This window comes from Colletotrichum karsti (assembly GCF_011947395.1).
Source record: "Colletotrichum karsti strain CkLH20 chromosome Unknown Scaffold40, whole genome shotgun sequence".
Classification (NCBI taxonomy): domain Eukaryota; kingdom Fungi; phylum Ascomycota; class Sordariomycetes; order Glomerellales; family Glomerellaceae; genus Colletotrichum; species Colletotrichum karsti.
The window spans coordinates 295,490-322,942 of NW_024065940.1; the positions used below are offsets into that span (position 1 = coordinate 295,490).

The following is a 27,453-nucleotide window of genomic DNA, read 5'->3' on the forward strand; positions in this document are numbered from 1 at the left end:
ATAATTGCATGCAAGTCACTTTACTTGCAGTTTAACCGATTACCACCGTCGAATTCGCACTTGTCGTGGGATGTTGGTTCCGGTTGGTCGACTTCCATGTAATTCTCCTAACATCCGTACCCCTGGCACAACTTCCGATCACCTGCATGATCATCTTCGCTTCGAATGCTCATGCAAGAGCACACTTGTGCACCTTGGCAAGCGAAGTAGCGGCACAGCATATGCAGGCTCCTATAGCGTTATCCAGAAACGACCAAGTTTCCCTGTCACATCACCGTCTCTCTTCCATCGCCAGAGCAGACCGAAACAATGGTCAAGACCATCTGCACTACGAGCCCTCGCTCCTTCATTTTTTGTGTCGTCGCCGATATCGACTCACCACTTGACATGGAAACACAAGAGGGCAGCCTGAATTAGACTGATAACGCACCTTTGTCGCAACTTGAGTCGTACAGCGAAGACGGTTTATGATTGCCCGAGTCAATTGGGACCTCAGAATGTAGATCGTAGTCTGGCCACGAGTGGTTCAATTGTATGTTCTATGAAGCTCAAAATTTATACAGGAATAAGCCGTTCGCATTTGAGTAAGACTGCGATCCTTACATGTTCTTCTCGTGTTTGACTGGACGCCGCGGTACTTGCGCGATGCTTTGCTGGTGTCGTTTCGCGTTCTGGTTCAACCTTCGAGGGTGGCTGTCAGGAGCTCAAGAGCTCATAGCCGGAACAGTGATCTTCTCAATGGTCCACTAAACTAACAGTTAGCACCTCCGTCCCGGTTCTCATCTTATCCTGTCATTGCGGAAAAAGAGCTTACAGTCTTGCCACCATCAGTCGTCTTTGGGGTCGTGTAGCTTCCGCCAGACTCGCCGTAGATGGTTGAGCCGAAGTTCGCATCCGCCTCGGCCAAAACAATGGTGGTGTTCACGTAGTACTGGGGCTCAGTAGTGCCGCTGGCAGCTACGCCGTTGCTGTCCTGCAGCTCGATGGCAGTGTTCCAGAGGGTCGACTTCTGCTTGGAAACCTTGGTGTAGGTCGACAGCACGTCGCCTGTGACGGCATCGGTCATGGTCTGCGTCCATGAGTACGACGACGTGTCCTTGAGTTTGTAGTCGAAAATGATGCCGTTCTCGTAGTTGGCGTCAGCCGTGGTCTTCTCTCCGACAAACTGCATCGTAGCGCCGGACGAGTCCAGGCCGTAGACCTCGCTTGAGACACACCACGTGGAGTCGGCGTTCGCTCCGGTGCACTCGCTTTGTCCGGCCGGGTATGAGCCGACGATGGACTGGATGAGATCCTTGCCGTCTCCCTCACCGCCAACACCGATCCAAGTGAACATGTATCCCTTCTGGTTGGAGGGCATCTTGCCGGGGTACATCGTCGATGTTGTCGAGATGATCTCGGAAGTAGTCGCTTGGAAGCCGATGATGGGACCCCAGCTCACATCTCGCCTGCTGAGTCTGGGGTGTGTAGCAGCCGCCGAAGCCGCAAAGAGGGCGACAGTGTTTCTGAGATGCATGATAGCTGAGTAAAAGGAGTGACTGGAATGAATGACTATGTCGAAAGAAACGAACTGAAATCCTTTGCAAAAGGACTGAATCGAAACGAATGGGCTGACACAAAGTCACATTGAGAATCCAGCTGGGCATCAGGGCGGTTTTGATCATTCTCGTGGGTCGGGCAATATCACGGCAAGAGAGGATCGGCAGGCGGGCCAGGGTCGCGCACGGGGAATTGATATGGATGCCCCTTGTCAGATGAGACCATTTCAGCCGAATTGTTTTGCAAAGATGAAAGTACGGGGTCGAGACAAGCTCAATGGAGCAAATTAATCTAACGGAAGTCCCCAAAACCACCAATGGAAACCTCGCAACAAAAGCTTGTGGGCTTAATTTCCCGAGTATCCGCGATATGGCCAATCTCTCAATGTTTGACGGGTCCGAGTTGGATCATCTTGTGAGTCGCGGCCCCAGCCGAAATCTTTATCAGGAACAGCTAACACGCGGCAGTAAGTGAAATAAGTAGATTGCTGCATCACAGGGCACAGTTCTGCTCTTAGCCTCATTCTCAGAAGTCCCCTTTATTTAGTGCAATCGAACCGCAACATGAGATTGAATTCGCTCCATCTACCATGCTCTGCTCTTTAACAACAACAGTAGACCGGGAATTAGAGTAACAAGCATTCCATCAGTATTAAATCATAAGCATCTTGGGCTTGGTTCGGCCCAAGTGGTGCTGTTAGGCAACACAATCCACATCGCGGGCCCCCAGAGACCAACCTAATGCTCCGCACCATGAACGTTGCTAACTGATTTTGCGACAAGTAAAACGCCCTCTCCTAATCTATAGATGATCGACGCTACCTAACTCAGGTGAGATCTCCCGATACTGAGCCTGTATTTATCTGCAGTAGTCAGTGCATCCGATGCCACATTCTTGGGCGTTGGTTTCATCTGACTTAGCAGCAGGATTACCACTAAGGATCTATAGCTAGGTAATAATCGTTACGGTGCCAAGTTCGTTGCCCATTTCATCATCACTTTGAAGAGAAACTCTCAAGACCCGGATGCATTCGAAAAAGAGACAGTGTTTGTTGGAGAGAAGCCGACCAGCAGCACCAGTTGATCTCAACGATCATGAGAGTCCTCGGTAACTCATCCTCGACGCAGAGCTGATGGCGTCTTGCGTTTGACAAATCATTACTCAAAGTCAAAGATTCGCACCAGCTCAGCTGTGACGAATCGTTGACGTCGAACGAAACTAAGCATCCTGTTGATGGCGAGGAGGATTGATAGAGCGCTGTGGGGGTCAATCTTGGTATCGTGAGAATTTACTAGAACTTCGCTATCCAAAGTGACCACACACTCAAGATACTTGATGTGTTCGTTAGTATGATACTAATACTTCAGGTTCGCACGTTGCATACGCCTAGATCATATCAGATTGTTAAACCGTCAAACCCATGGGGGCCGAAGTTCACTGCGTCGGTTAACTTCAGAGCAAAAATGAATTCTATCTGTCACATGGCTGAATAATCCAATTTCTGCATCTCGATATGACCCAAAAGTCCAGCCCTCTTTTTTATAACTTTATACGCCCTGCCCAACGAACGAAGTTTGATCATAGGGCTGAAGATCGACGTTATCAAGGAGTCGGTTCAGGCTTGGCGTGAGAATCCCCACTGAAACGGCTTTCATTGCATCTTGATTTCGACCCACCGTCATACTACTTGCTCGGGCTGTCGTGCTGGCAACGGGAAATAGTCCAAAACTGAGATTGATGACAGAGGATCCCAGAGAAACGATGATGAGGCAGAGGGATGAGGTTGAGTTGACCTACGATGAGAAGATGTTTTCATGCAAAGAAAACGATCATAGAAACAATGAGAATATGCTAGATTATCTCCCAGTTTTCCATAGCTTATTCAACCGAATTACCCGAAGAAGGGGTTGGCGAGAGCAAACTCTGGAAAGCGATCCAGTTGCTCTTATCGGTGACGAAAAAGACCGTGCAGACGGTCGACAAAGTCCTCCATCGAGCTCCGATGCATTCTTCTAGATCCAAGTTGAGCGGCGCTCTGAGCAAGGAAAGTCGGTGCCACACGTGGCACATCCTTGCAACGAATTCACGTTTCTAAACTGCATGCTCAGCGTTCCTGGCATATTGAACACAAGGTGAAATGTACAGTGACAGCATTTCCTGCGCAAGGCTTCATCGAAGAATCAAATCGACTTGCTGTCATTAGTGAAAAATGCCTGGCATTCCACATACATCATTCCACAAGTGTTATTCCTGATTGAATACATGGACAGTGACCACAGATTAGAGGTAGTAAGGAGTCACAAGGTGAGGTAGCGAGGAGGAGATGCAAGGAAAACCGACCGCACAGAGGTATGCAGAAAACGACTTCACCAAGTCATAGAGTCATACATGACATATTATCAGAATCTCTCACTACATAGATACTAGCTCGGAAATTTTCCTCGATTGGGTGAACCATGAGAGGTCCAATCTGACACCAAAGAAGACTCGCAAAGAAGACTTCCGTCCTCCTGGTCTTCGAATAGTAAGTGCCACATGTTAGACGTCCTTTTGGCAAATGATGTTTCGATGTTGCCCGGCATCGGCCTTCTTTTGAGCTGCCATAACACCATGCTGGCGATGCTAGATGAGACCTTCATACATACGCATACGTACATATTGTTGGTAGCTTGGAGCGAAGGAGTGCGCGAGTTTTTCACAACGCGTGGAACTCCACTTCGGACCACCCCCGCTACGGAAAATGGGACGAGAATCTGATCCGCAATCAGGCTTCAATCACCAACATTCGACACTTCGTAAACCCTCTCGGTCTTCTGCCTCGCTCAGATCATCTAGAATTCTCACTTGGGAAGCTTCAGCTGGCTGAACTCCCTGTCATCAGGGGCCCAAATGCAAAGATTCATCTCACAGTGAGCAACACAGATCGTTTCTCACCCCTGTTGACATGGGCCTACCCAGTTTTCTTAGACCTGTCAACCCAGTTGTCCCGGTTCATCTTGTCGACGGGATTGGCTGAAACCTGGTAAGCCCTTGACTCGTAATGGGGCTTATTGCCGTTTTAATCTTATCAGATGCCATCTCGAACGGCATCGCGGACCTTGGCGCGCTAAGGCCCGGAAAACCTTGAATGGCGGCGAAAACATGTCCGGAATTCAAGACCACATCTGCATTCTTCTTACGTGTTCTCGCACTTCCGACCGGACCCGAGTTCTAGGTCGTTGGGACGAGCTTGCGAAGCAGTAGATAAAGGACGTTGGGTAGCAAGAATCATGGTTGCGTTTCGGTCGCTCTCTTGGTTCTTCAAGTTCTTTCTCCAGTCGCTTCAATAGTCTCTACCGGGAGTCTGGAACCTTTGCCAAGATGGAGAACCGCTCAGACGTCGAATCCCACCGGGAGAAGCAACCCGCGGAAGCCGTCGACGAACTCCCGGGACTCACCCCCTCCACATCTTCAGAGAGCAGCAAGGCGCAACCGCCCATGTACTGGAAGTTCGCCGCCGTCATTCTCATCTCATGCATCAGCTTCGGATCGTCATGGAGTTCAGGCATCACGGGAGCTCTCAAGTCGACGCTCAAGAAGGAGCTGGGCATCAACAACAAGCAGTTCTCGCTTCTCGAAGCCAGCGAGGACTTCATGGTTACCCTGCTCATCCTCACGAGTGGAATGGTGACTGATAGAATTGGCGGTGCTGGGGCTATGCTGTACGGTGAGTTGTCCTTGACAATGCGGCGCTTGGGTCCGAAGCTCGTGCTAACAGGACGGAAGGCAACATTATCTACTCCATCGGCTCGATCATCGTCGCCGCTGCAGCTCAAGTGCGGTCTTTCAAGTTGATGATCGGCGGACGAGTCATTCTCGCGCTTGGAGACATTGCGACCCAAGTTGCCCAGTACAAGGTCTTCAGCTCATGGTTCTCTCCCAACAACGGCTTCGCCTCGACCCTCGGCCTCGAGATCGGGATCAAAAAAATTGGCGGATTTGTCGGCAAGTCCTCGGCCAACATTATCGCGAAGAACACAGGCAACTTCGCTTGGGTGTTCTGGGTCTCGGTGTTCATGAATGTCTTCACCAACGTTCTGACTTTGGTCTTTTATCGCTTCAACGGCATTGCCCACAAGAAGTTCGGCAACATGAAGGACCCAGCCACCGGCGAGAGGTTGACGGAGAAGACGAAGAAATTCCAGGTTAAGCAAGTCCTAGAACTCCCTTGGGTGTTTTGGGCTATCATGGCCTTTTCCTTGTTCCAGACCAGTGCCGCCATGGTTTTCACACAGAACGCGACGGAGCTGGCTGAGAAGCGGTTCAAGACTGACGCTATCACTGCCGGTTGGTATTCTGCTACTTTGCAGTACGCCGGTTTCTTTCTTGTGCCCTGCATTGGCGCTTTCATTGATTTGCTGGGAAACCGCATCACTCTGCGTAAGTACATCTTGTCAAGCGTGGAAGAAACCATACACTAATCACCTACAGTCGCCATTTGCGGAACGGGAGTCTTTGTGGCCATGGCCCTGGTCAACTGGGCCTCAGAAAAGGCCGGAACCGCTGCTGCGTTTGGAATCTACGCTATCTCGTCCACCCTCGGTCCTACTCCCATCATTGACAGCATTCGAACGTCAATGTGGCATCAATCTGTCTTTGGATCAGCATACGCCGTCAAAGTTGCGATGAACAACGCGTAAGTGAGCCCATCCCGGGACGGGGGAAACCTGCTAATTTCATATCAGAATGAACATCATCGTGCGAGTTGTCACTGGAGCAATTCAAGATGCCGACAACGATAGCTACGATCACGTAGTCGTTGTCTACGTCATCCTCGCAGCTGCTGCCGTGGCGGTCTCGGTCATGTTGATCTTTCTCTCCTGGTGGTCCATTGACTTGGGCAACCTGCAATGGACTAGGAAGCAGCGTATCGCGAATGGCGACCTGTGGAACGAGAGGAAGAGGTCTTTCCACGAAGAAAATGGGGCAAGAAACAAGACGATCTCCAAGGCTTGCTTCGGCGGGCTTATTGTGTTGATCCTTGGTTCTTGGTCGGCATACTTCTGGGGCGTTGCAACTGGCAACAACTCCTGAAAAATGGTGTTGAACGTCCCTTTACGTAGGCAACTGTTGAGAGCATTCTCACTGGCCCAAGGATGCATCCATGTATAGAACAATGCACAACGCTTGTACGATACCAATGATAATTATCTGCACGCTTCAGTCGCGGCTCAATGTTCTAATTTGCTTGAAGTCAGGACCGAACGTGAAGTGACATCTTGAATTGACAACCCACTGCCCAGCCTCAGGATACCTTGGACTAAGTGACAAGCGACGTGGTTCGAGCTTGAAGTCATCGCGAGCTCCACCCTCAGTATCCTACGTCCTAGTGCCTAGTCACCTTATATCTCTGCGTAAAATCCACCAATTTTTAAAAAACGTAAGAATTGAATAGAGTGCATCTGATTAAAAATTGTCAAGAATAGCTCGGTGATACGTCTGTTTCCTCTGTCCCGCCTGCTCTGCCACTCTGTCATCCAGATGCTGCCGGATAACCCGTCGCCCGGGGTGGGCGCTTAGATAGGAACTTATCGGCATGTCACAGAAATTCGGGAGCTTGGTGTAATTTTCAAGTCAACATGATCCCTTTAAAGGAGTCGTAGCGGGAGCATATGATTGATTACACTTACCGAATCGGCTCCGAGAACACAAATTTGCCGATGGATTGCCTCATATGGGTCCCACTCTGGCGTTTCCCCCGCTGCGCTTATCTTTCACTCAGTTCATCCGACCTCTTCTTGCATGTTGGAGATAAGACAACATTCTGTCCGCCGCGACGGAGGTCTCCAATCAGCTTTATCCTGCCTCACCTTAACCGTAGTTCGATCCTCGAGTTCAACTGACACCAACTCCTGAGATGGGCTACACAGTTCCCGCAGAAGATCTGCCCGTTCCGGGTCGGGACACGTACTTCTGGCTCGGCGAGATCAACAAATCAAGTCTCGTCATCAACTCGGACGAAGGCCTGCTTGAATCCGAAACGGCTCATCGAATCGCCCGTGGCCTGCACAAGCTACTGATCTCGGGAAACCAACCCAATGCTCCACGTCCAAGTCTCGTCATAACCTTTGAGCCACTGCTCATCGAGGCCGCTGGCGTTGAAGCGACCCTTCTCCATGCCGGACGTTCGAGTCAAGACATGCTCACAACGGCATCGACAGCCATCATCCGCGATGCCGTGCTCAAGCTAGCCTCGCAACTCCACGCAACCACTCGCCGGTTACTCAAACTAGCAGAAACCCATGCCGGAACTCTCGTGCCGAATTACACCAACGGTGTCGCAGCACAACCGAACTCATACGGCCACTACCTTTTGGGACACGTCGCTGGGCTGCATCGCGATGGTGAGCGGTTGCAGCAGTTGTACGCCAGACTCGATAGGTGTGCGATGGGTACGACCGTGCTCAACGGAACGAGTTGGCCACTGAATCGCCGACGCATGGCAAAGTATCTCGGTTTCGCCGCCGTTGTCGATAATGCCTACGACGCAGCGCAGATATCGGCGGCAGAAATGCCCGTGGAGATCGGCGCAATTGCATCTCAAATCGCTCTGCATGCCGGCTCGTATATCCAAGACGTCATGGTGCAATATTCACAGCCAAAGCCATGGATTCTTCTTCAAGAAGGCGGCGAGAACACGTACGCCTCAAGCGCCATGCCGCAAAAGAGAAATCCGGGGCTGCTCAACAGAGCCCGGGCTGAGGCTTCGCGAGTGGTGACCCTAGGAGTCGGGAGAGCCATTCAAGGTCATAATCTCCCTCCAGGAATGGTAGACGCCAAGGACTTGGGAGACAACTTGGCGGTCGTCAACGGCGCGACTGGCGTGCTCAACGACTGGTGTCGTATTCTCAACGCGCTTTCCATCGATGGTCAGCGCTCTTTACGGGAGTTGGACTTGGATTGGACGGCCTCACAGGAGCTGGCCGATATCCTGATGCGCGAGCACAAAGTCCCGTTTCGCGTCGGACATCACTTTGCGTCGGAGGTCGTGAGATACGCTAAAGCGCAAGACCTCTACCCAAGCAGCTTCCCGTATGCAGAAGCTTCGAGGATATTTACGGAAACTTTGGAACACACCGAACTCGAGGCCGAGAGATATTCCTTCTTGAGCGAGCAGGATTTCAGAGACGCCTTGGATCCGGCTGGTATCATCAAGCGTCGAGCGACATTAGGGGGCCCCCAGCCGGAGGAAATGGAAAGAATGTTCGATGGCTCGAAAAGAATCCTCCAAAGTCTGGAAAGTTGGGTTGCTGAGCGTAAATCGCACATCAACAGCGCTTTGGGAGAACTAGACACAGCTTTCGGCACCTTCTTAAGCAGCGAATGAATCAGCCAGGGAAGAATCTGAGTACGCTTGTCACCTACAATTGAGACTTCTTGGCGACCGCGGCACTTTCACGCCAGCGGGGATTCCCTGGCTCACCAAATCTTGCTAAGCATCGTTCCACAAACATCTTCGACCAGGGCGCGCATCTCATTCGCCGGCTCGGACTTTTACCATCGCTTATGCTAGTTCGATCGAGCGGTGAAGGAAGATCAATTTTGGAGGTCAGAATAATACATTTCTTAGACGTCTTCGTACAGCAAGAGCAGTATTCAATAGGTATTTGTCAGCGGTAACTTGAGTAGATCTAGGAGAATCAGTCAAGTCTTCTCAAAAGGAAGCTGAGAGCACAGATACTCAGACCCGTCGTCAATGAACAGCTCGAAGAGGCACGATTTTTCATTTTCAGGAGTCTTGATGAAGACTTGGTTGATTGTCTTCCTCATTCATTAAGAACGTCACTTGTGTACCATCAGGCGGTCAGCAATAAGTAGCCGGAGCATCCGCGACCCACCCGGAGCCGATCCCGAATGTGTCGAGTATGGTGCCCGGTGTGGCGGCATGCTAGCGCCCCTCCGCCAAGTTCATGAGGGGTTGTCAGCTTTCTCTTTCTCAATCATGATGCAATACTTGGCGGCATTGCTTTATGAGACTTCCTCCACGTAAACATCCAAATCGCCTGATATCGGGTCGTGAGATTGCCACATGGTGCAATAACCGCCCAGGTGCAATACCCGCCTTCCTAGTACCCGCAATGTAGAACCACAGGGGCCGAAATCATCGACAATCGCAACGAGAATCTCACTGGCTGAGCTCATATATCTCCGATCGACTAATGGCGATCCTGGTCGGAAGGAATATACTCATCGAGCCTAGTTGGAGAAGATAAGATGCAACCCACCTTTCGTCACTTGGCGAACGCAATGCGGATAATCTTATAATTGAGTCCAGAGTCCCCTCAGTTACGTCGAGTTGCTGCTCGCGCCAAGAGACTCGGCCAACATGCGCTTCTCAATCACCGCCGTCGCGTCTCTCTTCACCATGGCTGCCGCCACCAAGTTCACAAGCTACTCGTACGGACCGAACGTCCTGCAGTCATATGACGTCTACATCCCCGTATCCGCGAATGAGACAGCGATATCGGACAAGTACTGGATTGTCTATCTGCATGGAGGTTTTTATCGCGACTTCGCTCAGAACTCAACCTCAATCGAAGCCGCCATCACCTCACTTGAGGTTAACAACTCGGATGTCCTCTCGAACAAGGTCGCCGGCATCGCGTCACTGAACTACCGTCTCTCCGCTCTTCCCGGCGTTCAACCCAACAACACACCAACGAATGAGTTACAGAACGCAAGGTGGCCAGACCACCTCAACGATGCCGTCGCTGCTGTGAAGGACCTTGGAAAGCGTTACCCTATAGATGGGAAGTACGTCATCGGTGGACACTCCGTCGGCGCGCAGATCTCCTTCCTCGCGATTCTGGAGACTCTCAAAGATGCTTCTATCCCGAAGCCAGTGGGTGTCTTGGGCACCAGCGGCATTTACGACTACCCGCAGCTCCACGCCACGCACCCCGATTACGACTATCTCGTCCTCAACGCGATGAGAGAGGACCAGCTTGTGGAGGCCAGTCCCGCCAAGATTGACGCTGAAAGGTATGCGGCTCTAAATCTGAAAGCGTTTGTACTTGCGCACAGTCGCAATGACGGACTGGTACCCTGGGACCAGGTGGAGGCTATTGAGGCGACTTTGGAGAGCGTCCCGGAGTTGAAAAGCAAGACCAGCATCGTAGAGTTGGACGGTCAGCACAATGAGATCTGGCGGGGCGGAGTACAGTTGGCGAAGGCTTTCACCGAAACATTAGCATTGCTGTAATGAGGAAGCTATTGGTCGTACGTAATAGACTGAGACGCATTGATCCTTGCTCGTTTGCCTCAACAAACGTAACGTTGTATTTCTTTGGCTTGTCCAACAGTTGTACGGCCGTAAGGCCTCATTCTTGTCCTTCTCAGAACGTTGTGGCGTAACAGCACCTTAATGCAATGCAATCAACAACGGCCAAACGGACAGGCGTGACTGATGGTATCTGTTATGCCATGTTCTTGTGAGACACGGATAGCAATAACGAGGCATCCCCGCTAAGATGTAGCGAGATACCGCGTCTATCAGAGAGAATTAGTTGCCTTATTTGAGTTGTCAGCCTGATTCTGTATAACATTCAGTCATTAAAACTGATTATACCATTTTTCAGTACACGAGGTAGTCATAACCATCAATTCAGACATTTGGCATGGGGGCGGCAAAAGAAGACGTCACCAATGTTTACCGCCGCTGGCCCCTCACTAGAGGGACTGGGCAATTCCGAATATTGTTTCTTCATCCATCGACTAATAGCGACAAGGACCCCATTCACGGAAGCCTAATCGTTTCAAAACTCAAAAAAAAAAGAAGGGAAACTTTGAGACTCTTTCGTACGTATGGGGTAACAGCGCGCTGCCGAAGAGCATCGTCTTCATTGACAACATCCCGCTTCAAGTTACCACAAGCCTGGCTTCCTTTCTCCGGTATCTTAGGAGGACAGACCGACCGCTTTGCTTGTGGGCAGATGGTATTTGCATCAACCAAAATGACGACGACGAGAAGTCAGAATAAGTCGCGCTCATGGCCGACATATACAAGTCGTGTTCCCAAGTCAATGTCTGGCTTCCAGAACCAACCGATGCCATCAACAACACAGCGCCCAAGAGCAAAAACAGCAGAGGCCTTGGGGATCTCTTCTCTCTACAATCGAGGAAACATTTCCATGGCATCCCGGGTTATAGCGTCGCTGAAGATACCAAGAAGCTCACCTTCGCTGTGACGGACGAATTCAATGCCCTCTGGAAAGGGTTTTCGCTCTTGGCAAACAGTTCTTGGTGGACTCGGGCGTGGACTGCGCAGGAGATATTCCTGCCCCCGCGGGCCGTCTTTCCCGAAGACACGATGACACAATTATCGCAGTTCTTCCATATTTTTGCTCAAGTACAACACCGTCGTGAGGTCCTCTTCGGACGACGTTCAACCGACGGGAGAGACTGCTTTTATAACGTCGTAACGGTTCTTTCCAACAGACAGTGCTTTGAGGCACGAGATCGGATCTGCTCCCTTTGGAGCGTGACGCCATCCATGTATAAAGATTGTCCTATCGACTACTCCGTTGCAGAAGGGACTGCTTTTACCAGAATTTTCGAGTGCATGTTACGGGAAGCGCATCTTTCGCGGGGCCATCTCAATAACTTGCTCGGCTGGGGAATAGACTACCGCATCCTGCAGTGGATGAGCTTTGGACCAGACACGACTGGATCCGACAGCAGACCCTCGTGGGTGCCTGACTTCTCCAGGAGGTGGAGTAACCATTCTCTTCAGGCTCACCGAGACAGGATTGCGTTTTCGAAGCTATATCGGCCTGCGGGATTCTCGAAAGGTCATGTCGAAGTCCGGGGAAGACAGCTGCATCTTGGTGGTTTCCCTATGGACAAGATTCGAATAGTCGGAGAGGCAGTTGAGGATCCTCGGAACCATTTGTCAATGAAGAAGACCTTGTGCCAGTGGAAACGCTTGCTCAAAGAAAACGGTATTTACGATTCAAACGCAAACAACGCAGCCATACAGCGCTTGGCTGAGTTATTGTGTGCCGAAGTTTACGGAGAGAGGATGACAAGCGATCAATGGTCGGCCTGGACGCGCAAGTTTGTCGTTCAAAAGCTCCGGAGAGGTAAGGTCTTTGAGCTGTTTTCCGAATACGCTTTCAATGTCATAGCAAGGGATGAATGTTGGCGGCGGCTTTGGGTGGAGGATTTACCAAGGAGGCGAGAGCTCGACGCATTTCTTGACAGTGGTGATCTGAAATGTTTTGAAGACTCCTGTTATCGTTCTGTGGTGAACTCATCTCTATCTTGCCGAGCGCTCTACATCACAGAACGTGGCCGGATTGGTCTTTGTCTACCGCATGCCAATGCCGGGGACGAGATCTGGGGTGTCTACGGCTTCCGAGTCTGTTCCGAGTTCCCTTTGTATTCTGGGCGATAGGCAGGGACGAAGAATCGGTGCACAACATGATTGGAGATTGCTATCTCCAAGGAGCCATGGATGGAGAGCTCTTGCTTCCTGGAAATAGCACTGTCGTCAAGTTGGTTTGATAGCAATTAATTAAGATTCCATATCCAATCTGAGCTTAGAAATCGACACCATCATAAACAGCCTTTGTCCATAACTTCAGAAGAAAGAAGCCTACCTAGTCGACCGAATTCAATATATTGAATAAAGGATAACAGAAAGATCTCATACTTCATCTCTCTTTTTACCCTTCCGCAGATACCCCAGCGGTAAGACTCGCTGTCCTTGATTGGGGCATACGACAGTCCTTAAGAGATGCGAGTGCTGTTCCGGTCTCTGTCCCCAGATAGCCCAGAGACTGATTCTCAGAGATACATACAAACAGTCAGCCTAATGGTGTCAGTAACTCATTTTTACGCTCTTTCCAGCATCACGCAGCCGAGCTATTTTCCAGTTGGGTGGTAAAGCGGGCACATTGCCAAGTTAAGCAATAATTGGCCAGCTTATATGCAGCAGATAATCACATGACGGCCGCTCACTTTTTTTCAATGGGCAGTTCTTACTTCGGAAACTTAGGTAATTACCAATCCCCGCTTAGTTGGTGTATGACTGGGATCTCGGTCCTCGCAAGAGCAGGCTATCGCAACAGCGTCGTTTGATTTCATCGAGCCTCTCACTTTTCTCGGCTTTATCATCACGGACAGTGCTCTATATCAGCACACAACGTTGCCACCCGTTTCATTGCAACACTACATGTCTCAACTAGATCCTGACCAGTATACAGTGGTATGGTTTGCGCCTTTGGAAGTTGAAGTTCACGCAGCCTTGCGCATGCTGGACGACCGCCATGACGGCCACTTCCCAGTCGCCCCCGGGGACGATTTCGTCTATCTTGCGGGCGAGATGTGCAATCACAACATTGTCATAGCGAGCTTCCCTCACGGGCAAGAGTATGGTACTGGCGCGGCGGCTGCACTAGCTAGTCAAGTGAAAAGGTTCTTTCCTAATCTCTGGTTTGGACTCCTTGTCGGCGTGGCCGCGGGTCTCCCGAATCTCGACACCCAGCCGCAGCGCGATATCCGTCTTGGAGATGTTCTTGTTGCGTCTCGCAGCGGGGACTTCCCTGCGGTAGTAGCTTACGATCTTGGAAAAGCCACCGACAACGGCTTCCAGCTGCTCTACAATGGAGGAGTGCTTTCGAGGACAGAGAGCATTGTGGCTTCCGCCATATCCAATATCAGAATTCATACTACAGACGACACGAATTCCTTTTCTCTTTCAGATTATCAGGCAGAAGTGTTGGAGGAGCAGCAACGGAACGACAAGTTCGCCTACCCGGGCCATGATAAGGACAGACTCTTCCCAGCCCACACAGACGCTCAAGAGCAAACTGTACACCGGCCACTACGATCCAATCCTGGACGTCCGCGTGTTTGGTACGGCCCAATAGGCTCGGGCGAAAAGTTGATGAGGAATGCCCAAGAAAAAAACGCATTGAGAGATAAGTACGATTTGATTGGTCTCGAGATGGAAGCAGCGGGTATCATGAATCGGGTTCCAGTTGGTGTGATTCGGGGCGTCTGCGACTACGGAGATTCATACAAGAACAAGGATTGGCAGCCATTTGCTGCAATCACCGCGGCTGCCTACGCAAAAGGTCTGCTCAGAGAGATACACACAAGATCCAAACCTATACGAAGACCATCACCAGCCAGCTTTCGCAGGTCTGTGGAACCTGAACATTGTAAGTTTGGATATCTCACCGCAAATAATGACTTATGATTAACGCTTCAGGGCAGCCCGGCATTCGAGACGAAATAAGAGGCCTTACCGGCGACGACAACGAAGTGCTCAGGAACAGAGTAGCGAATCTTCGGAATCGTCCCCCGACCAGTCACTTTTGAACAGCTCAAGAAGACGCAATTCTCAACGCCAAACTAAGAATTATCGACATTCTCGCCGACGTGGAAGTAGCGATGACGGTAAACATCAACAAACCCTTGCTTGGCAGATAGCCTGTAGTAACTAAACTTCACCAGGCGAGCACAGCTTTCTCCTATGGACAGATGAGGGTCGCTACCAATGGCCCGCCCACCAAAATGAGCGGCCAGGTTTGGTTGCCAAGTTTGTCCAGCGCGGCGACATGCCTTCCAGCTTAGCCCCTGACGGAGAAACCTGGGACACGGTTGGGAGGTCTACTCCCTGGACGGTTGTGATTTATGGTCTTCCTGGAGTTGGCAAGAGCCAAATGTGCTTGAAAGCCATCGCGGAGAATCAACAAAGGTTACTCTAGTCTTTGCATAAGTATTAAACATGGTGTTCGCTAACTAGAAGCTGAATAGATTCAAGAGTGTTTTCTACGTTGATGCCACCAACGACATCACCGCAAACAAAAGCTACTTAGAGATATGGCGAATTTTCAACGGCCAACGTCATTGGGAAGACATCCAGCCAAACGAGCTTATCAGGTTGACGCGGCTGCTGCTTGCTTGCGAAAAGAGTCCATGGCTCCTGATGGTCGACAACGCAGATTCGCGTCTCTCCTTGTACGACTACATACCGAAAGGGGGGCCTGGTACGATTCTGATCACGACGACAAACGAGAAATTTGCGACGGAAAGCCAGTGCTACAGCAAGATTGGCCGAATGAATGACAGAGATGCGGTCGAGCTTTTGATGAGATATAAGCGACCGGAGGTGACCTGTGACGGGAATGCAACGATAACGGCCCATACTCTTGCAGTCGATGTTCTTGGTGGACTGCCACTGGCAATATCGCAGGCTGGTTCCTACATGTTCAATGAGCGCTGCACGTACGCCGAGTACTACGATCAATTTCAACAAGCACCTCAAACGTCGCTGAACTACGAAAGTAGTACTACCCAGTTGTCGACGCGCCGGCAGAATATCTGGACGACTTTCAACATGTCGATCAATCGGATTGAGAGTCTTCCGGAGAACGGTTCGCAAGAAGCAATCGAGCTTATACGCACCCTCTGCTTCATGCATCATGAAGGTATTTATGCAGAAATTTTCCATGAAGCATGGCGGAATGTCAGTTTTATACCGGTTACGTCGGGCCTGTTGGGGCTGCTGGATCCTCAAAGCCGACGCTGGGATACGGCTAATCTGCGAGCTGCGATATCGATACTTCGGCGGTATAGCCTCCTCGAGGAGATTTCGTCGCCATCCAGACAATACTCGATGGAAAAGCTGGTGCAGACCATCTTCAGGGAGTCCCTGTCCCCGGATGTCCAAAGACAATACGCATTTCAGGCATGCTGCTTGATCGCGGCTGCTTTATCCGGAATCAAGAACCCTCTCTCATGGATTGAAGATCCTTCAGGATTCGAATTGCAGACAACTCTTCTGCCGCACATCAAGGCATGCGTGAGTGTGAGTGGAAGTATTGGGGTTATCTTCCAATATGAGCCAAACAATGAAAATCTGCGGCTTGGCGCTGAGATTCTATCTCTTTTCGCGAAGGCATACTCAGCCACTGGTCATTTCCAAGATGCTAATGCCCTTTTGGAAGAAGGCTGGAGCTTCATGGAAGACCATGTCTCCCCTATTGCACACAGTCCAATAGCTTTGCAAGTGATGGAGCAATGTGCGGCATGCTCATCCCAACTGGGTCGACATGAGAAAGCAATGAGCCTCCGTCAGAAGATTGTGGAATTGCAGACTTCCAAAGAGGCATCAAGCTTAACCGACAATTGCTTTTCTCTTATGAATCTTGCCGATAGTTTGTGGGCTGTTGGGGAACGGCAACAGGCCTTGGAGATGTCCCAAAACGCGTTACGGCTTCGGGAACAGACCTTGTCAGTTGGTGATCCGAAGCTTTTGCGTACTCGACGAAAGGTGGCTGAGTATCTTCATGGTATGGGTCAAAGCCGGAGTGCATTTCTCTTGCGAGAGCAAGTCTTCCAGGCGGCGGACTCGACGATTTGCCGTTCTGATGTGGAAAGGCTTGATGTCTTGGCATCCAAAAGCGCTTTCGCCGACAGCCTTCAATGGGACGGCCAATTCATCAAAGCCCTTCGAATTCATCGAGAGGTACACAGCGAAAGATTGAGATTACTAGGGCGCATGCACCCTGACACTTTGTTTGCCAAAGACCGGCTGTTGGGAGCTCAGAGCCTTGTCGTAAGCAAACCGGGTGATCGCAAGCGTATCTGTCAACGCCGGAGCGACCTAAGGGATCAATTGCGCGACGTATTTGGACCTTCTCATCCTCATACTATGAAAGCGTCGGTAAAGTTGGCTCGCAGTATGAGCGCAGCCAAACGATACGAAGAGGCCTTCCGACTCCTGCAGGAAGTCATTTCGGTCCAAGAGGCTCAATTGAAAGATCAACCTGGCCTCGTGAGCGCTCGGAGTCTTATTGACTCCCTCAGCAGCTATGGCAGCATTCTGGCCAAAGACGACCAGCTTCTCCAGGCCACTGGTGTGCTAACAAGAGCACTGTCTCTTGCCAAGGCGTTCTGTGGGACAAACTCTATCGTTCGTTTCAAGCTGGAAAACTCTCTTGCAACTACGATACGAGCGAGACGCTCAATCTTAGCCGCTCAGCAGGACTGTCTTCCTTATCAAGACCCGGCCATCTTAACCACGCTATTTTTATTGGCCGGTGATCTGGAAGAAGTTGACCTGGCGCAGTCGATAGGAGTGCGGAAAGATCTTCTGTCGAAACAAAGATCTGTGTTTGGCCCAGAAAACCGTGTCACAATACAAAATCAGAAGAGGCTCGGTATGGCCTTAGCTTACAGAGGCCAATACGACTTGGCTATAGATCTCTTGGAGCAAGTGGAGAAACTACAAGACAAGTTACTCGGCGACGGACACCCCCAAACTCAAGACACAAGGACCGACCTTTACTCTGTTTACACATTGGCTGAGGAACTCGAACAGATGGAACGACTCAGTGAACGTTACCGTAACGCATGTGGCAATAAGCCTTGTAAATTGACAACTTGCAGTGAGTCGGAAAACAGCGACAAGACCGAGGGATCTATCTTGTCTGATGCTCGGCTGAAGATAGATCGTCTCTCAAGAAAAGCGGTTGGTTCATCTTTAATACTCTGTGAATAGAAGAAACTAACGATTATCTCTAACAAAGTTATCACAGAGCTTTTCAGAGGAGAAGGCGCACTCCAGCGGCGAGTCGTATGTTGGAGAGTCCGGGTCCGAAACGAGTGTCAGTCTTAGTGATAAATAACTGGAAATGGCTGCGGTCCAAATTCAGTTTTTCTGTCACAGTCATTTCTATTTGAAAGGCACGCGGGGGTCTTCAATATTGTTTTATAATCTCATAATCTGTGGGGGTGGAGTAATGATTCCAGCTTCCATTAACGTTGCATCTTCTCTCTCTGTGATGCTCATATTACCTCAACAGACTTTTATGTCTTACACTTGGTTTGAACATATGATTGGTGATTTGTATTTAAGCACGTTCAGAATAAAACTTTGCGATAATAACAACATCAGGTATTCTTTAAAACAGCTGGATTGAGGCGGTTCGTTGTGCTTTTCAGAGCAGGTACTGCTTTGGAGTCTCGTGGCTCGACTATATCATTGAAGCTCAATAGGGCAAGACTCTCATAGAGACACCCTCAATATTCCAGTAACAAGTTCTTCATGTTGATCATAATTCATAACAAGTACTTCATCCTAAAAACAAAATGGTATCAATCATCCCAGACGCCCTCCCTCTCCATCTCAGCCATGCTTCCCCGTCACAGCCCCAACCGCCAAAATCTCAATCCTCCCGGAATAAAGCTTCATAACATGACAGACCGGATCCCCCCAAACCACCCCCCTCAGCTCTTCATCAGTAACAGTCTGCGCCAGAACACCCTCATTCAGCCTCTCCTCCACCGTCTTCCGGTCCTTCACCCTCGCCCCCTTATCCCCGCTCCGCAACACCACGATCCGCCCCGGCGAACTCAGCGTGCCCGCGGGCAACTTCCACACAGGCCTCCTCTCCCTCCTCTCCCTCTTCACAACAGCTTTACTCTCCTTATCCCCCCTCAGCGAGATCTTGCTCGCCTTCGCCATAATCCCCTTGCTCCCCGCCTTCCTCTCATCACAATCCCCCTCCTCCCTCCGCAAACTGGGCGCCGGCGACGCATACAACTCCAACAACGACTTCACATACGCCATATCCGCCCTCGCAATCGGATCCCCCTCATTCACAAACGTCAAGAACAAACTCTTCCTCAACTCCGCCCTCTCCGGCCTCGCCAACGGCAACAGACTCACCGGCGGCGTCCCGAACGTCACGCAGTGCACCCGCTTAAAACACCCCGTCAACAAATTCAACTCGCTCCGCGCCCGCTCCGTGCCCGCCAGCATGTGCGAGTACAACAGACTCGCCACGGCGCCGCCCGCGCTGTGCCCCGTGATCAGCAGGCTGTACCCGCTCCGCGCGGGGTCCTCCTCCAGCAGCCCGCGCAGCCGCGCCGCGACGGGCTTGATCATCTTCCGCGCGACGGCGAGAAAGCCCGCGTGGCAGAGGTTGCCCGGGTCGTCGAGGAAGCCGGCGGGGGACGCGGGCGCGGAGTTGAGGTTGACGGCCCAGTCCATGAAGGTCGCGGAGCCGCGGATGGCGAAGACGATGGTGTTCATGTGGTCCATGGGGACGGACTTGATGACCATGGCTTTCGTGCCGGATTTCCAGTCCGCGCGGGTGACGTGGTCGCGCTCGGCGCCTTTGGGGGTCTCGTAGACGCGTTCGGCGTATTGGGCGGCCATGCAGAGGAGGGGCCAGGTCGGCATGTATCTGAAGTTTTGTTAGGTCGAGCAAAGAGGGGTGAAGGGGAAGGGGGGCGTACAGTCGTAGGGGAGGGAGGTTCATCGGAAGCCGCGAGTTGGCGTACATCTCCACCTTTGAGAAGTAACTCCCGGACACGACCGAGGCGCCGACGGCCTGTCCTTTACTGCTCTGCTGCTGCGGCTCCCTGCTCTTCTTCTTCGTCCTCCGCTCACCACCGCCCCGTCTGCGCTCCTCGTCCGCCGCCGGCCGCGGCTGCTCGTACGTGAACAGAGCCCTCTCGTTCCCCGCGACCCGCCCGCCGTCGATCATGGTCATGACGTCGTTGAAGCAGCCCGCGATCTGGTCGACGCACGCCGCGGTGGAGTTGATGAGCTGCGTGGCGTGCGGGTGGAAATTCGGCTCGTCGAAGAATTGCGGCGAGCTCAGGTCCTTGGCCATCGTTGCCATGGAGTCCGTGAACTTGGACGTGGAGTCCGGCGGGGCTGGGAGGGCGAGTTGCTGGTGCTGCTGGGGAGGGGCGATGTAGTAGTGCTGGTTCACGACGACGGGTTGACGAGGGGGGTATTGGTATGGCGGTGGTGGTGGTGGAGGTGGTTGAGGGCGCCAGTACTGCGGCGTCTGCGTGGTTGAGGTCGCGTATCGCGATGGCGGCGGTCCGGGTTGGGTCGCCGGGACCGGGGCCGGTGCCGGTGCGGGGACGGTCTTGCGGACCTTTCTGCGGTCGAAGAAGCCCATCTTTCGTGCATGAATCCCCTTCTTTCTCAGAGCTGTTCTTTTTCGCTTTGAGATGTGACGTCTCGAGACTCTCGACGTCCACCCGAGAACGAGAATGATGCCAGTCGTCAAGAGAACAGGTGGTATCCCGAAAAACTCTCAGGAAAACAAGCACCCGCCAAGACGAACACCCAAGAAAACCCGAAAGGCAATCTTGCCGTCGGGGGTGGGACGTCGCACGAGTAAATAAGGCAACCAAGTATCTCGTGCTGCCCGTCGTCGCCTCTTCTCCTCGTCCGAGCAGGAATCCCAAAACTCAGGAGAGCCCAGCGTCGGCTGCTCGTTTCCTCACTTTGCGCAGCCGAGCTGAAAGCCAACCCGAAACCGTCCCAACATCAATCGCCTAACTGCGCCTCTTTTCCAGTCTTTTCTCTTGAATCCCGAGCGTGCGGTATTGCAGTCAGTCCAGACCGTCCCGGGATGAATGCTGTAAAGGTTGACGGTCGATCATCCGTCGGGGGCGATAACCCGCTATCGAGGCTCAGTTCAGTTCGGTCAGTCCATGCAGCGAGATGGTTTCTCAAAGGGGGTATTCTTCGTCGTGGGATATCTTCGATGTGGGTATAATCATGAGCTCATCATCATAAACGCCAAACGAAGAGCAACACAAAAAAACGACGATGAAAAGACCGAAGATGCGGTGCCACATGGGATTTTGCGGACAGGCGTCTTGTGTACCTTTTTAAACGGCCCCCCTCTTTCTCAATTCGATCCCCTGGTTTCTGTTATGAGATGTATCTTTTCATGTGAACGTACTGGCAAAAGCACATCAAAACAATCCATCAATAAAATGCAAAGAAACGCTTGATTGAAGCACCATCCCCCAAACCCCGGTCTCTCTCCTCTCATTCGTTCTCCCGGACGGAGCTAAGCCCCCCAGCCCGGCTTTCTTCCGCATACTCATAAGTGTTCTCTCACTCATGCATCTCAATATTCAGACATCCAAAAAGCCGCGGCATCTCTCACTCATTGGCGAATCCACACGTTTCCCTCTCCTATCACTCATCCCGTCTCATGCAATAACACTCCCCTCCTCCATCGTCTATCAAATAAGATACACTACAAAAAAAAACCACCACACCGACAAACCACCCACCCCGCGTCCAATCACCACCACCAACAGGTTGAATCAGTCCACCCACGCCATGCGCGTAGCCGCCCGGAAACGACGCTACCGCAGAACCCCTCCCTCCTCCTCTTGAGCGCTAGTCGAATGTCTTTCGTTGGTTCGTTCAGGGGTTGAGTGATACCGCAGGCTACGGGGTCCAATATAAGCTGTTTTTTCAAGGTGAACATGTGAGATGCAGGAAAAACCCCTCTGTCGTGAGTCAAACCCATGCAGTGTAAATACTCCATCTGCGTGTGTTAAACGAGTCGTTCCCAACCACCGCCGCTTGATGATTGGATTTTGCGAACCCCTCACGAATGAGGAAACTTGGTTGAAAAATGCAGGAGATGCAGGAGATGCAGGAGAATCCACTCCGGACCTCGGGACTCACTTTTTGAAAATACCACGTGAGGTGAAGGGTGATTGAGTCGCTTGTCTTCTCACCATATCTCAAGTGTTCGCACGAAGCATGAAAAAAGACGCCGTTAGTCCTCGTCTCAGCCCCGCCATCGCCAATCCATTGAATATGCCAAAACACACTGCCAGCTCAATCAACCTTCTATGTGATTCCCGCTTAGCATTAAGTGACGGGCTACGCAATCGCGGCAACCTTTCGAAAATCCAATGAGACCGAGTGAGCCGCCATGCATCGCACCTGAAAGACAGTGACCCCGATATGTCCATGCTACGCCCGTCCAACTGCCGGAAGCCAAGAGTCGAGACGAACGGATAGACACACCTAATCTATCCCAGACTGCCTAGCCCCGGCTGCTTCGGGGGATGTGAGCCGAAGATGCCTTGACGGCTTACACGGCCAAGTGTACACCGAGTGAGATGGATGTACACTGGACTTGTATGTTCACTACTCGTACTCATCGCACTCAGGTCGATGACTGTGAGTCAATACAATCACGGCAGGTAAATCACGTCGGAACAGATTCTTAAACAAATGCACAACTCTTCATTCATGAGAAATCGCCACCGACATCCGCAAGGCCGGACAAGAAGCCGACGCCGACGAAATATCCAGCAATGTCATCCCCAGGGCCGAGAAAGCCGAGACTACTTAAAACACACAGAAAAACAGACTTCCGAGACGAACACTTCAGATCGGACTCGCCGGATCCCGCATGCTCCCGCTCCCGCTGCCGCTCCCGCTGTGCACGCTGCTGCCCCCGGACTCCGCGCCGTCGCTGCGCTGGTGTCTGGAGTAGGGAAACGTCGCGGGCGCGCGGTACGCCGCGTGCCCGTGCGCCGGCGTGTTGTTGAGCGAGAGGAACTCGTCGCCGCCGTCGCTCGACTGCGTGAACCCGGAGACGTCGCTGAGCATCGACGAGGAGCGGCCTCTAGCCTTGAGGGAGACCATGCTCTGGTGCGGCTGGTACCCCCACACGTCGGCCGCGCTGGGCGCCGGCAGCGGCAGCGTCGAGCCCGGCGCGGTCGTGGATGCCGTGGGCCAGGTCGACGATGACGGGACCGTGAAGTGCGCTCCCGCTCCGGACGACGGGGTCCACGCGGGCGCGGCGGGGTTGTAGGCGGACGTGACTTGAGACTGGGCGTGGTGGCGGTCGGGGACGTCAAAGGGCATGGACGCGGCGGTGGCGTTGTTCATGAACTCGTGGAACTCATGGATCTGCGCCAGCATGAGATTGATCTGCTCCTGCTTGAGCGCGTTCGTACCCTTGATATCGGCGATGCTGCCGGCGAAGTTGTTCTCAATCTTGGAGGTGTCCGCCTGCCACGCGGCGCGCGCCTGCCGTCTCCGTTCGGCCTCGTCCAGCCCGCGGTTGTTGGCATCCGTGATCCTGCCGAGCTCGTTGTCGACCTTGGCGATCCGTGCCGCGATCTTGTTCCGCTTGGTCTGCATGCCGGCCTGCTCGTCTTCCTTGACCTTGACCGCCTTGGCGATGCACGCCTTGAAATCCTTGAACTCCTTGGACGCGGCATCGTAGACGGTCTTCTCGGCGGCCCACTCCTTCTCGGTCTGTTTCTTGCGGTCGTAGAGCCCGTCCGGCGCTTTTTCAGACGCCTTCAGGTCCGCCTCGAGCTGCGCAATCTCTTTCTCATGCTGGGCCTTGGTGTTCTCCTGCTGGATAATCTTCTGCTTGTGCTTCTCGTCGTTGCCGCCCGCCGACTGGATCATATTGTCGAGCCTCTCGTTCTCCTTCCTCAGCGTATTAATCTTATTCTTCCACTCCTTGCGCAGCGCCTTGAGCCGTAACTTTTCCTCCGCCAGCCGTTCGTTGTTGGCGTTGATGGTGCTCTTCAGCGTCGTCGCCGGCGAATCGGGGCGGAGCGACTGAGGCGTGCTCACGGGGGGGTTGATAGATCCTTCCTGGTCCTTGTTTGGCGCGAAGGAGGTTCGGAGGCTGGTGGAGAAGAGGACGTCGTTCGTTTGGGTGTCGACGAATTCGCAGACGTACTTGGAAAGCGGTCTCAGCCCGTAGATGTCACCGCACCACCTGTGGTGGCCCAGATGCTCGTCTTGGGCGTCGTCCTGGACACGATAGATGCGTGTTGGCTGCCAGAAGGCGTTGTTGATACGCACATAAAAAGGCTTCGAGGTGTCAACGCCCGCTGGACGGTTGACGTGCCCGTTCCCGACGCTGGGGCTGTCGGGGAAATGGCTGGTGTTGAAGCATACTTCGTCGTGACCAATGTAGGAAATCCAAATCTGTTCGGCTTGGCTGTCGAACGGGGCGTTCCCCAGGTTATGGATGTCGGTAGCGTTGGAGCCGGCCGACTCGGATGTCGCGTGTGATAATTCATACTCCTTAACCATGACTATTTTGGTGCTCGCCAGAGCCGCCCATAGGGGCTGCTGGAGACGCACCTGTGTGCTTTGTTTTCGCTTCTTTTTCGTAGATGATACTGTTGCATTTTGTTGGAAGGTCGCATCGCTGTCGGGCGTAACGAAGCCGTTTTCGGTCGCCGTGTCGGTGGCGTACGTCTTCCCGGCCTCGGGGTCCGTTATGCTGTGGGCTGATGCGCTTCCTTTTTCTCTTCTTAAATACCACTCTCTTATGTACCGCACTATACCCTGCGTCAATATGTGTATGGCGAGGACGCTCTTGATCCACCCATGCGGCCCCCGCTTGTCGAAGCCGCGCGTGAAGGATTCTAACGGGTCGTCCGAGTCGGGTGAGAATCGCCGCCAACTTTCGGGAAGGAAGTTTGTCGCTCTTGACCAGTGGAATCTTGAACCGCGCAGAAGATGAGAACCTATGACGAGCAGAAAACACGACGTGACGCTTCTCGACGCCCCCTCCCTCGTGTTCGATCCACCGCCGAGGGTGGTGGCGATGACGGGCTTCGCAAAGTCGAGGATGGCAAGCTGCATGGGCGGCCACAGGAACAGCCAGACCAGCAGGATGAAGACGTCCATGCAAAGCACCGTGACGAGGGAGGGCATGGTGGAGTTGTAGTCGAAGATCTCGGCCAGATTGATGTTCATTCCAGAGCTGGTGGTGACGGGAGGGACAAAGGTGAGGAACGTGAAGACCATGTAGATACCGGAGAGGGCGACGGAGGGGACCTGCATCAGGAGGATCATGATGGCGAGGGTGTCGTACAGGGGAAGGGCTCTCAGGACGGTGGCGGCGAACTCGAGGGGGCCGCCGGGGTCGCGGTGGACGTCGACATTCTTGGAAGCGTTGACATCGATCAGGCGGTGGTTCGAGTCGGAGTCGACGGCGCCGTTGCCGTTGGGCATGTTGGAGACGAGCGACTCGGAAGACGACGTCTCGGAGCAGGCGCCTAGCGAGCCTCGCCTGGCAGGGGCGGCGTCGAGGTTTCGGTGATCGGGGGCCATGGTGTCGAGGGTAGCAGCGACGGTCGCGTTCTTTGGAAGTCCGTTGGAAGAGCCGTTGGGCAGGGGCGATGGGAGAGCCGAGACAGCTGCATTCTGGTCGGGCAGACGGGAAGCAGAAGCTGAGGCAGAGGCAGAGGCAGAGACAAGAACCGGAGGCGAAGACGAGGCCGAGTTGTCGGTGTCGAGGCTCGGGTGACTCTTCTTGTTGGATACTCGCTTGGCGGGGCCTACAAGACCATTTTCGTGCCTGGTGTCGCGCTGGCTGGCGGCGGCTTGCTGTCGCTTCGCAGAGGTTGAAGCACGAGGCATGCGCAGGGGGAGGTTCTGCTGTCGACCGACCCGGGAGCCTGGAGAGGCAGGTCGGGAGGCGCCAGCAGCACGACTTGGAGTGGTCTGGATGCGATGCTGGAGAGTATCTCGTGTCCCGTCTCGAGGGCGACCGGGAGAAACAGCGGCTTCGGAGGGGGAGGAGTTTAAACTATGCACTCGACACAAGGGTGAGGGCAGAGCCGCAAATTTTCCGATGGTTTCCGTGGAGCCTCATGCGTCGTCGATTTATGGTTGAGGGATGGTGTAGGTTTTGTGCTTTCGAGGAGATACCGACGGGGCGGTGGTGGTGGGAAGTTTAGGTGATGTTTTTTTTTTCGGTTCTGGGAACGGGCGAAAGATGTGGTTGGTGGTGGTGGTGGTGGTCGAAAAAGGTTGGCAAGGTAAAGGTAGGTTAAGGTAAGGCAAGGCAAGGCAAGGCAAGGCAGAGGTTAAGTGTAAGAATTGGGGAGTATTACGCGGGAAAGGAAGGGTTCCTGGCAGTGGTAGTGGTAGTGGTGCGGTGCTAACGGCAAAATAAAATAAAATTGGGCAAAAAAAGATGGAAAATGTTAACGGGATTGACGTGGTAATGCTGCGAAGCGCGGCAGAACGGCGTGAGTTCGGATAAGAGCCGAGTAATGAGATTGAATAGGAGGGGAGGTGACTGGATAGAGCTAATCAAGTCAGCGACATCAGCGTCAGCCTGCGCCGAAAAGTCAATGCCAAAGTCAAAGTCAATGACAGTCAGTGGCAGCGCAGCTATCGCGACATTGGATTTCCCGCTATTTTGATTTTCTTTTTTTATTTGGCCCTTCTCGGGACATTCAAAGGTGTGAGTGGGAGAGCGCCGCGTCTTTCCTTCGCTTCAAGTTTATTTAAAAAAGGGTGCGGGAAAAGCACGAAAAGCAGGGATGACGGAAGGTGCGGCCTGCGTGCCCCTCGCACTGTCTCTTTTCGAGTGAGGGGGGACGTAGAGTACGTACCTACCCTTGCTGATGTCCTTTTTTTTCTCCTGACAAAGGCGCTGAGTGGACCGCAGAGTGTGGGCTGTGGGGGCACACTGAAGAGGCCCGCCGAAGATCCCCTCTCATTCGTCCAGCTGTCTTCTGACCGCTCCACTCTCCTCCTCGATCAGGATCAGGATCAGGATCTCGGATCTGGACCTGGGTGGTACATTGCACTCGGCCAAATTATGCTTAGCTCAAGGGGCAATGTCGTCTGACATGCTTGTACCTTGGGGTACCCCCGACCGAGGCAGCCGCCAACGCCAGCCCACGATGTTCTTAGGTATCCGTCTTTTGTACTTTTGTACGCGGTTATGCTTGATAGGCGATCATGGAAGGATGTGGTTGCACTTGATGCAGTATTCGTAGAGAAGCGATGACTTGGCAGCAGAATAACCACTGATTTATGACTTGACTTGAACACCGTTGTAGTATCTCATTATCCTCCTCGTCTCTTCCCAAGTACGAATACTCATTGCATCGCATGGCGTGCATCTGCTCCAGGCCCCGGCACAAAATGGATCCATACGGAACGGAAAACACGCAACCAAGCAAGTAATCCTGCATTGGTATCCGTCCTTGGCCCGTCTGTGGCCTGTACAACATGTACGATGTAGCCCGTAGGGCAGAGGCGGTAAACGCCTTTACGCATTAGAGCGCGGCAAGAGTAAA

General features: G+C 52.6%; 7 protein-coding genes across 7 annotated transcripts; 4 read left to right on the forward strand and 3 right to left on the reverse strand.

Annotated features, from left to right (window-relative positions):
* Window positions 1-704: 704 nt before the first annotated feature.
* CkaCkLH20_10433 (uncharacterized protein) lies at window positions 705-1,516 on the reverse strand (the record flags this gene model as incomplete). Its single annotated transcript, XM_038893147.1, has 2 exons — window positions 705-746; window positions 815-1,516. The coding sequence occupies 2 exons, from the start codon at window positions 1,514-1,516 to the stop codon at window positions 705-707; spliced, it is 744 nt and encodes a 247-aa protein (XP_038741557.1).
* A 3,383-nt stretch (window positions 1,517-4,899) lies between these two features.
* CkaCkLH20_10434 (major facilitator superfamily transporter) lies at window positions 4,900-6,612 on the forward strand (the record flags this gene model as incomplete). The annotated part of the gene is made up of 4 exons (XM_038893148.1): window positions 4,900-5,245; window positions 5,305-5,958; window positions 6,010-6,214; window positions 6,264-6,612. The coding sequence occupies 4 exons, from the start codon at window positions 4,900-4,902 to the stop codon at window positions 6,610-6,612; spliced, it is 1,554 nt and encodes a 517-aa protein (XP_038741558.1).
* Window positions 6,613-7,435: 823 nt separating this feature from the next.
* CkaCkLH20_10435 (argininosuccinate lyase) lies at window positions 7,436-8,905 on the forward strand (the record flags this gene model as incomplete). The annotated part of the gene is made up of 1 exon (XM_038893149.1): window positions 7,436-8,905. The coding sequence occupies one exon, from the start codon at window positions 7,436-7,438 to the stop codon at window positions 8,903-8,905; it is 1,470 nt and encodes a 489-aa protein (XP_038741559.1).
* Window positions 8,906-9,904: 999 nt separating this feature from the next.
* Window positions 9,905-10,780, forward strand: CkaCkLH20_10436 (uncharacterized protein; the record flags this gene model as incomplete). The annotated part of the gene is made up of 2 exons (XM_038893150.1): window positions 9,905-10,560; window positions 10,603-10,780. 2 exons carry the CDS (start codon window positions 9,905-9,907, stop codon window positions 10,778-10,780), a joined length of 834 nt encoding a protein of 277 aa, XP_038741560.1.
* Window positions 10,781-13,753: 2,973 nt separating this feature from the next.
* CkaCkLH20_10437 (putative nacht and wd domain protein) lies at window positions 13,754-14,904 on the forward strand (the record flags this gene model as incomplete). Its single annotated transcript, XM_038893151.1, has 3 exons — window positions 13,754-14,657; window positions 14,725-14,744; window positions 14,800-14,904. The coding sequence occupies 3 exons, from the start codon at window positions 13,754-13,756 to the stop codon at window positions 14,902-14,904; spliced, it is 1,029 nt and encodes a 342-aa protein (XP_038741561.1).
* Window positions 14,905-18,718: 3,814 nt separating this feature from the next.
* On the reverse strand, window positions 18,719-20,510 carry CkaCkLH20_10438 (uncharacterized protein; the record flags this gene model as incomplete). The annotated part of the gene is made up of 2 exons (XM_038893152.1): window positions 18,719-19,781; window positions 19,834-20,510. The coding sequence occupies 2 exons, from the start codon at window positions 20,508-20,510 to the stop codon at window positions 18,719-18,721; spliced, it is 1,740 nt and encodes a 579-aa protein (XP_038741562.1).
* Window positions 20,511-22,762: 2,252 nt separating this feature from the next.
* On the reverse strand, window positions 22,763-25,777 carry CkaCkLH20_10439 (ubiquitination network signaling protein; the record flags this gene model as incomplete). Its single annotated transcript, XM_038893153.1, has 1 exon — window positions 22,763-25,777. The coding sequence occupies one exon, from the start codon at window positions 25,775-25,777 to the stop codon at window positions 22,763-22,765; it is 3,015 nt and encodes a 1,004-aa protein (XP_038741563.1).
* Between the last annotated feature and the right edge of the window lie 1,676 nt (window positions 25,778-27,453).